The sequence below is a fragment of the Haliotis rufescens genome, unplaced genomic scaffold (genome assembly GCF_023055435.1).
Source record: "Haliotis rufescens isolate VD_foot unplaced genomic scaffold, xgHalRufe1.0.p SCAF_7, whole genome shotgun sequence".
Classification (NCBI taxonomy): domain Eukaryota; kingdom Metazoa; phylum Mollusca; class Gastropoda; order Lepetellida; family Haliotidae; genus Haliotis; species Haliotis rufescens.
In genome coordinates, this window is record NW_025964361.1 from 52,326,941 (window position 1) to 52,337,599 (window position 10,659).

General features: G+C 42.5%; 1 protein-coding gene across 2 annotated transcripts; it reads left to right on the plus strand.

Moving 5' to 3' along the window:
* Positions 1-598: 598 nt before the first annotated feature.
* On the plus strand, positions 599-10,194 carry LOC124133646 (multiple epidermal growth factor-like domains protein 10). 2 transcript variants are annotated; one of them, XM_046498107.2, is made up of 6 exons: positions 599-827; positions 4,650-5,243; positions 5,833-5,878; positions 6,918-7,028; positions 7,372-7,919; positions 8,075-10,194. In XM_046498107.2, the coding sequence occupies exons 1-5, from the start codon at positions 773-775 to the stop codon at positions 7,460-7,462; spliced, it is 897 nt and encodes a 298-aa protein (XP_046354063.2). In that variant the 5' UTR covers positions 599-772; the 3' UTR covers positions 7,463-7,919; positions 8,075-10,194. The 2 variants fall into 2 exon arrangements, with proteins under 2 accessions (XP_046354063.2, XP_046354062.2); XM_046498106.2 differs by lacking the exon at positions 599-827 and adding an exon at positions 2,362-2,597.
* Positions 10,195-10,659: the final 465 nt, after the last annotated feature.

The window sequence follows — 10,659 nt, forward strand, 5'->3', positions numbered from 1 at the left end:
TATGAGGTGAGGGGTTTAACGTCGAGGTCACGTGTGTGGTGCCGCTTGTACTAGTTCGGACTTATACCGATTTTATAGTGCTAGCCGAAAGAGATGCCATGCCGCAGTTTCAGATGAATACACCACCCAGACACAGTATACTGACTCCGAGCCGGCTAGTCTTATTTTAGCCTCTTAATGCCGAGAGCCAGACAGGAAAACAACAAGTAGCATATTTTAACGTCATTTGGTATGACGCGGCTGGGATCGAACCCCGGCCCTTCCGCTCTTTGGGCAGACGGTCTATTCCTAGACCACGGAGGCGGTCCGCCATATGCTCACAGAGAACAAATAAATATAATATAATACGAAACTGGTACGTACAATTGGTGGGTGGGGGTTGGGGTGGTGGTGGGGATGGGTGGGTATAATATCAGATAATGACCACTGCGACAGCGTATGAATGGGTATTCACCGCATTATGCAGGAAGGTTGTTAACAACACATAAGGAAGTTGAAATATTGGGACAGCGGATTGCGTCACAGTGGAAATAACCGCCTCCAATCTAATGAGCATTTAACACAAGCAATGAAGCCTGACGCAACACGCGCCCACTTCAGTTTAGCAACAGGGAAAGGGAAAACAAATCAAGCGGTGTGCTCACCGGGTTTTCCTTGTCAGAGGGCCAACTGTACTGACAGTACTTGAACAATTAACTACCTGTTGATCAAGTACAGTGGTTGAACATAGCCTCACTAACTGAAGCGGACAAAAGTTTTCTGACTGACGGTGATGTACCGAGTTCAAGTACAATCCTTGGCAGTGATCCTGCTTGTGTTCATGATAGGTAAGACTTGGTTTAGAAGTGAGTGAGTGAATGTGGTTTTACGCCGCTTTTAGCAATATTGCAGCAATATCACGAAGGGGGACACCCGAAAAGGGCTTCACACATTGTACCCATGTGTGAATCGAACACGGATATTTGGCGTGACGGGCGAACCCTTTCAGAACTAGGCTACCCTACCGTCCCTATGAGTTAGGGAGGGTATGCGGGGTGTGTGTATGACTGTGTCGCGACGTTAGTAAATATTGAATTATCTATTCCACGGGATTTCCTTATATCGCTGTTACGGAAGACCACACCTGTTTTTTCTTCGTTAGACTCAACGGATTCGCGTTAGCGAAAAAAGATTTTCGTGAAATTGTTCTGTAATCAAATTAAGTTTGAAAACAAAACGCCACCGTAAAAGGAGGTTTCATTCACAGTTTGGTAATTCGCGGCCAAAACAAACGAGACGTTTTTTAAATGTTGACATGTTACGAAATATTTTGCCAAGCCCTGAGATATATTTTACGTGCGCTTGACTGAGTAGTGACCATTTCACCCACGATAATATATTCCGAACACAACCATGTCATACGAAGGATATAAATAGAGTATAAATATAATAAACATGACAGATTGGGATATCACAATCTTGAGATTAACAACATTAACTACCGCTTCCGTGGTGTAGTGGATAGAGCGTCTGCTTGAGAGCGGAAGGTAGGGTGTTCGATCCCTTGACCGTCCCAGCCATCTAGGAGTCATCTCGTGCGCGCGTGTGTGTGTGTGCGTGCGTGCGTGCGTGCGTGCGTGCGTGCGTGCGTGCTCGCGTGTGTGTGTGTGTGTGTGTGTGTGTGTGTGTGTGTGTGTGTGTGTGTGTGTGTGTGTGTGTGTGTGTGTGTGTGTGTGTGTGTGTGTCCTACTGTAGTGCAATAGTCCGTGTGAAACACTGCACTGCAGGTTGGGTGTAACATATACATATACAACAACAGCACAACTCTTCCTGCAGTGAGTGAGTATTGTTTGACGCCGCGTTTAGAAATATTCCAGCAATATCACGGCGGGGGACACCATAAAACTATTCTTGTAAATCACACAGACAGATGTGTCAAATGTGTCAAGCCCGACCCGGAAGTGTCCAACACTTCAGACTTCTAATCATTAAAACCCTCAGGTGAGTCAGTGGGATCTCCCACCGACAACACATATCAGTTGTGTAATCATTGGGGACGTTTCCTCATTCCAGTCCGTTGACAAGTATGATATAAAATCTTACACCACACAAAAAAGTCCTGAGTTCTAAACTGACACATTTCTACAAACAAACAATACCTTAAATGTATATCACATTTCGAACATTGCGTCATTATATGTTTCTCCGTATGGGTTTAGGATTGCGGCAGGAAAGTTGTCTACGTCATTAAATCACGTGACTTTATTGAGGAAACTGTTAGGCATTTGAAAAGTTTAGAGACTCACAATAGAATATGCGTTTGGCAGGGAGCCAAATAGTTTTATAATCATTGATAATTTAACAAAGGCACCTGTGTCTCGACTTGTTGACAAAGCAGGTTGTGTACGCACAAAGTCATACACACTGGGTTTTCCTTGTTCGAGAGACCGCTAGATTGACAATACGCTGAACGGGTGACACCTGTCTGTTGATCAACTCCAGGTTGTGGTTGAACACGTCGCCTGTCCAACTGAAGCCGCACAGATTTTTACCTATGAAGGTGTTTTACCGACTTCATGTTGCGCCCTTGGCTGTTGTCCTGCTTGTGCTGATGATAGGTAAGATCTCATGATCAGAGTGAGTGAGTATAATTTTACGCCGCTTTTAGAAATATTCCAGCAATATCACGGCGGGGACACAAGAAATGGGCTTCAAACATTGTGCCCATTAGAGGAATCGATCCATGGTCTTCCACGTGACGATCGAACGCTTTAACCCTACCCCGTCATCGTCATAGGAATGTTTACGTACATTTTTTTCTTCACAGACTTACGCCCGCCAATGCCCGTACATTCCAGCCCATGCCCGTACATTCCAGTCCATGCCCGCACATTCCAGCCCATGCCCGTACATTCCAGCCCATTCCAACACATTCCAGTCCATGCCCGCACATTCCAGCCCATGCCCGTACATTCCAGCCCATTCCCACACATTCCAGTCCATGCCCGCACATTCCAGCCCATGCCCGTACATTCCAGTCCATGCCCGCATATTCCAGCCCATGCCCGTACATTCCAGCCCATGCCCACACATTCCAGTCCATGCCCACACATTCCAGTCCATGCCCGTACATTCCAGTCCATGCCCGTACATTCAAGTCTATGCCCACACATTCCAGTCCATGCCCGTACATTCCAGTCCATGCCCGTACATTCCAGTCAATGCCCACACATTCCAGTCAATGCCCACACATTCCAGTCCATGCCCGTACATTCCAGTCCATGCCCGCACATTCCAGCCCATGCCCGTACATTCCAGTCCATGCCCGTACATTCCAGTCCATGCCCGTACATTCCAGTCCATGCCCGTACATGCCAGTCCATGCCCGTACATTCCAGTCCAAGCCCGCACATTCCAGCCCATGCCCGTACATGCCAGTCCATGCCAGTACATTCCAGGCCATGGCCGCACATTCCAGCCCATGTCCATACATTCCAGTCCATGCCAGTATTTGCCAGTCCATGCCAGTACATGCCAGTCCATGGCCGCACATTCCAGTCAATGCTCGTACATGCCATCCCATGCCAATATACTCCAGTCCACGCCCGCACATGTCAGTTCATGCCAGTACATCCCAGTCCAAGCTCGTACATGCCAGTACATTCCAGTCCGTGTCAGTATATATTTCAACCATGATCATTTATCGACTGAGTAATTCAAATATCATGATATCTAACGTTAATGTCAGAGAATAACGAGTCTCGATTATCCTACAAAACACATTTCATTTGGCGTAAAAAGCAAAATAGCGGTGAAAATTATGAAGTGAATGGATCACTGAAAATCGGCGTTGACACCATGTGTTTGCGAAAAGGGTAAGCACGTTCTACCGGTAACACTCGCAGATGTGTACAGTACTGAGGTTCTGATGTTTAAAAATAAAGAACAAACGTTTAAGAAATGACAAAACGTCAGCTGTTACATTTTGAGTTGCGAATATTATAATCAATTCCCAGCTTCTTTCTCAGAGGTAACTATAGTAACAATTCTTTGTCGTAGTTGGTCAGTCACAAAAGCTCTTCATTTGAGACAGAACTTGTCTCGATCCGTTTGCAATTAGTTGCTTACAACCGTTTAATACACCGTTCGATCGTTCGTTTTTCGTCCATGCTTTGTTCGTTGTTCGTTCGTTCAATCGTTCGTTCGTTCATTCATTCATTCATTCATTCACGGCACCAGTTGTCAAAAATAAGTTCAAAGAAATTTCACGTACAAAAGCATATTCAGTAAAACGATAAAACATTTACTCTCCAGACGTAAGGGGAACGGGTGGCCCAGTCGTCAAAGGCGCCGCGATTCGCTTTGCCGAGTTGCGTCCCTTGGGCACGCCAGAAACCTATGATTGTTGGTTCGAATCCATATTCCTCGACCCGAAACCGTTCGCGCACTGCGCAATGCGGAATGGGCTGATCCTAGGTTACTGTTCTGTATTCTAGTTTTGGCTCAGGTACATTTATCTATAAAGAAGCGTAACTGAGGTACATATCTTTACCAACGATCCCTTCAGCCTCAATGACCCCAACTTGTTGAATTTCAAGTTGACACTGTAGACCAACTTCATACAAATGGTCTATGCATCACGTGTCATAACGTCTACATTTTGTCCACAGAATCCGCATCAGCGGACAAGAAGCACTGTGATGGTGGATGCAAGATTTCAGCTGGAGGTTTGACATGCCAAACATGCAAACACGGTTGCTATGGAAACCGTTGTTCTCAAAGGTGTCGCCATTGTGACAGTGCCGGGTGTGACAGACAGACGGGAAGATGTTACCGATGTCGCTCTGGCCACTATGGCGCAGAGTGTCACCGACGGTGCCCCTCGTGCCCTACAATCAACAAAGGGGATGCGCACTGCGACAGACACACAGGAGCCTGCATTAAAACATGTTCGAGGAGACAGTTCGGAACCCTTTGTAATAAAAGATGTTCATCAACGTGTAAACATTCCATGTGTCGCAAACAAAATGGCCATTGCTATCTGGGTTGTAAGGCTCGCTGGAAAGGACTCTACTGCAACGAGACGTGTACCAACACATGTGTCCGCGGTGTCTGTCACAACGATGGCGTATGTAAACATGGCTGCATATCTGGGTTCTATGGACAGCTCTGTGACAGGAAGTGTCCCCCCGGGCTCAGCTCTGGGTGTGACAGGCTGACTGGCTGCAGTCCATCCTGCAGTAACGGAACGTGCACGGACGGATGTGAGTAGTCTTTTTAATAGTTATTGTTATTGTTACTATTTTTGTTGCTGTTGTTGTTATTCTTGTTGTTACTGCTATTATTATTATTATTTTTATTTTTATTTTTTTCAGTAGAAGGTACTATCTACTTGCACATATAATTATTATTATTATTATTATTATTATTATTATTATTATTATTATTATTCAGTCATTGAATGTTGAGCTTTTTCCTTAGCTCTTTCAGTAGCGGGAACTGACCATATTATGATCAATTTAGATAAGTGTATATAGAGGAGACAGTCTACGTGGTCCAGAGGATAGCCTGTCTGCCAGGAGGGCTGAAGGTCTGTGGCTCGAACCCCGGCCACGCCATATCAAATGACGTTAAACGTTGACACTTGTTGTAACCCTGCCTGGCCCTCGGTAATAAAGGCATAAAACAAGGACTGGTAGGACTCTGAGTCAGTAGACGGATGGCCCACAATTCGCTGTGCGTCCTTTATGCGTGTCATAAACCTTTCATCGTGGGTTCGAATCCTCGAGCATCAAGTTGAAATATTGCGGCGTAACATCAGACTCACTCACACACTCATACGTTGCTCTTCAGGTGATGATGTGAGCACAGCAGGCGGAGATGAAGATGACAAACTCAAGTAAGAATGCTTATTGATTGATCCGAAATGTCTTATTTTGAGGTGATCCAGATCAAAGTACCTTATTGCATACAAGACAATAAATAATATATATATACAATGCATAATATGTGTCAATTTGGGGTCAACATTATGTGTGGGCGGTCGGGTAGCCTAGTGGTTAAAGCGTTCGCTCGTCACGCCGAAGACCCGGGTTCGATTCCCGACATGGGTACAATGTGTGAAGCCCATTTCTGGTGTCCCCCGCCGTGATATTGCTGGAATATTGCTAAAAGCGGCGTAAAACCATACTCACTCACTCACTCACTCAACATTATGTTATCAATAGAAGACACTGAAATATGTACCTGTAAAGTTTAAATTGAACAAGTGAACTATCTGATGACAACAGTCTCACCAAACTGTGTGCAAGTGTTTAGCAGAGATGTATTCCTTTCCTACATTATAGGATTCACGCATATATAGAATATGAAGCTCATCTTCTCTTTGTTACGTACAGAAAAGACAGTCTTAAATGGTTTGGTAGTGAGTCTTAGGAAGCGTATATCACCTTATATTTCTGTTAAATCTAGTCTAAACATAACCATTGTAATTCAAGTTAGTCTTTAAGTGATATGTAATTATCTGTATGTATCAAACAGTGTAGAAGAAACATCATTTGTTCTTGTAATTATTTGAACGGCTACTCTGATTGCCAAAACTTTGTTTTTTCAATTTTATTGAGAATCGTCTGCAGAAATATTGCAGAAACGGGAACTTTGCAATTTGCCACCTATAGAGGTACACATTATCGTTGGTGGGTGGGCTGAGCTGGGCTGGATGAGTGAGTGAGTGAAAGAGTGAGTGGGAATGGTTTTACGCCACTAACAACAATATTCTAGTAATATCACGACGGAGGTACCCATCTAGGGAATCGAACCCCGGCCTTCGACATGACGAGCGAACGCTTCAACAATAAGGCTTCCCCACCACATGTCAATGCATCTCCTACATTATAAAGTTCACTTCTACAAAATGAAAAAATGATTTTCTAATTTAGCCGCAAACTACTCATCGTGGGCGCTGGGATTGCTGCGATTACCATCATCATCATAGGATTGATCACTGCATGCTGCATTCACAAACACTACCGAATGGTTAACCTGAAAAGGTAGGTAATTCCCAAAACTCCACAAATGTTTATAAGTGATGTTTAGTGATTAGTGTAGTGTAGTGGCTACGACGTAGTATGCAAAACCACACCTATATCCCCCACATGACAGGAATATGGTACAATCCACCCCACGTTTGGAAATGTCCAAACTATAACATTTTGTACATGTTGGGAATCGAATCTTAGATTCGCAGTACGCTTTATCTATAAGAATTCCCCACTTTAATTTGCTTGTAATAGTATGAGAATATATATGCATGAGATGTGCGCCTTCAAAAATAAAGTCGTATGTAAAATGTTTTACTTTGCGATACATTTTAATATTTCCATTTTCTTGCAGAAAGAAACAGCATGGTAAAATAGCGTATATGGGGCTTGGGAGTCCAGTGTATTTGGGTGCGGTCTCAAGGGAAGTTAAACTGAAGCATTGAAATGTAATACGAAGTCAAGATCATCTGCTGGAAGTAAGCAAGATCATCAACGTCTTTAGCTTGGATCCGAAACTTCAACCATTCACAGCTTCTATATCTAGGATCCGAAACATCAAACATCTACTACTTCTATCCGAAATGTGAATTCAAGTGGCATGGAATGTTTCGACGTGTCCATAACATGGAGGATCTTTAAACACTGGTTTTCATAGACTGTATCTAATTGTTTTAACCTGATGTCAGTGTGCCTCTTGAATATGCCCTGATATGGCAAAATATCCAGAGAATGTGCCCTGAAGTGAGCTAATTATAGAAAATACGTTGACATACAATATACTTAATGAAAACGGAGCCATCCCGCTATCGTCTGTATGCGTGCGTGCATGCGTGCGTGCGTGCCTGCGTGTGTGTGCGTGTGTGTGTGATCGTGTGTGTGTTTGTGTGTGCGTGCGTGCGTGTGTGTGTTTGTGTGCGTGCGTGTGTGTGCGTGTGTATGTATGCGTGTGTGCGTGTGTGCGTGTGTGCGTGCGTGTGCGTGCGGACTCCCAGAAGGGACATTGTCGCAGTGTCACCATTTTTTGAAACCAAAAGATGTATCATTCAGACAGACAGACAGATTTATTCAGTAATCAGGCCTCCAGCCCATAATACATGTTGACATAATGTAGATCATACATGCTTATATACTATGGCGTTATGTTAAGACAAATAGTTTTAGAATACGTTAGAACAGTGATGAGTTACCTATATTCATAACTTTACATAGGAATAGTCCAATGTGTTTATAAAGTTCTTGAGGAGTTTGTTGACATAAGGTTTAAAAACTGTTGAAATGTGCTAAAGTTGATTTCACTTTCAGCAAAGCATTCTCTTCTTGCAGCTCGGTATCTGTCACAGATTGACAATACATGATACTCATCCTCAATTAGAGTTAAACCTTTGGAGTGGAAATACACACACACGTTCTTCATATGGGATTTTAGAATGTCTTCCAGTTTCAACTGCAAGTTTAAAGTTGTTACACCTGGACATACATATTAATCTTTTATAATAAACAGATATTTCACATGATAATAAGTATTTTTCTACATTAAGGGGGGATTTGTACTGTGAGTAATATTTGCATTTAGATGAGAGCTCCATGGAGAGATGCCAGTTTTGAGAAAGACAGTCATACATCCTCTGTTTAAATTTCATCATCAATAATTTGCTATCACCGCATTCCTGATTTATCCAAATAAAACCAAATCCATATTGAAACAGGATATTCCTGATGTGTGATGCCCATGTGGTTTTACCAGAGTCATCAAGTGACTTGAGCATACAATAGGACTGATATGGTAATCTTTGAGGCTCCATATGGATCACTCTGCACCAGTAACTCACTGCTCTGGACATATAATGATATTGAAGCGGCACTCTCCCACATTCTCCTAGAGCCATGTTGTTAAAATATGACTATATTTATTAAGTTTCAAATATCTTTTGCAAAATCTGTGATGCACTTGCTCAATAGTGTTACAGTAGTTAATTCCCCGTACTTCAGATCCATAGCATAAAATGGGAGTTATCATTGAGTCAAAAAAATTAAAAACTTCTCCAACAGGAATATATCCAAACTTTGGTTGAAATTGTTGAAGTGAGAATAAAGCTTTAATGGCTTGAGCGGCTAGACATGTCTGTGTTTTAGTCCATGAAAGTTTCGTTGTGAAGAGAGTTCCAAGATATTTATAACAACTCACTGTTTCTATTTGTTCACCTTTAAAATACCATTTCTCACATTTTCTCAGTGGGCCACCATTCCTAAACACCATAATTTTAGTCTTATTGAGATTTATCTTCATTCCTGTTGAATAACAAAATTCTTCTAGTACATTACTTTTCTGTTGAAGTTGATTTGTTGAATCTGACACAGCTGACACGTCATCTGCATACATCAATGCAAATATATCTTGAATATCACTAGTTATAAAAAATTTATTCTTCCACTCTTTTCCTCTGTCCTCACACAAGCAGAAAGTTTGGTGTACATAGATGTAATAAAAGTTAAGAAGTTTCCTCTGAGCCCTACATCATGAAGATTTTGAGAAAGAACATCATGATTTATAGCGTCAAACGCTTTACTAAATCTATGAAGCTGCAGTAAAATCTCCCTTCTTTCTTCAAAAGATATTTTGTTATCATTGCTTGCAAAGTGAAAATATGGTCCGCTGTTGAATATGTAGATCTAAATCCGGCTTGCGTGTATCATTCAAAGCGCGACAACCCACAATTGGTCATAACGTGTTGCGTTGTCGAGCTTTGGTTAATATAGTAAATGTTGCTCCCTTTTTTGTCAGGGCGACAATGTCCCTGATAGGATTCCATATGTGTCAATTCTTGAGAGTCCCGTGTATTACTGTTTCATGTAGCAGTTCGAGCATCCACTACAGCCACACAGCTTTTTGTTTGTGTGTCTGTTGGTTAACGCCGCACTCAGCAATATTCCAGCTATATGTCGGCGGTCTGTAAATAATCGTGTCTGGACCAGCCTGTTACGGCAAGCATGGGTTGCTTCTAACCCGGATCTTCACGGGTCGCTACACAGCTAATGAGGTTGGAAAGTTAAAAGATGGACTGCTATGGTTTCTTCCATATGTTGCTGGCCCAGATTATGAAGAAACATAAATTATTCCTTTATTAATATATCTTGTTGAATGTGCAAATGTAATAAATATTTTCTTTATTTCCAAGAATGACTGTGTTATATTATCTCAGCGAACCTCGCCAAGACCATGGCATAAAAGTAACACGTCAGCCTTGCTTGACAACGGTAAAAGAATCCATACTGAAACGTCGCCATAACAGTAAAATAAAGAAGTTGTTATCCTTAAAATGTGTCAACTTTGTAACACGTTTAGCACCAAATATTAAATGTCAATGCCTGATCATGAGAATAAGCACTCTCGATTATCTGCCGAAACAGATTCGATTGGGCGGAATGGTAAAATAGTGATGGTAATTACATGAAGGGATCCCTGAAAATCAGTGATGGCACCAGGTGTTCGCGGAAAGGTAATCATGTGCTGTTCTACATTTGGCACCCCCATTCTGCATAAAAAGTAAATGTAGGGTTGTTGCCGGACGCCGCACATCCAGCAATACTCCTACCACACGACAGGGACCTATGCAGAATCGAGTGTGGATCAGACAATCTG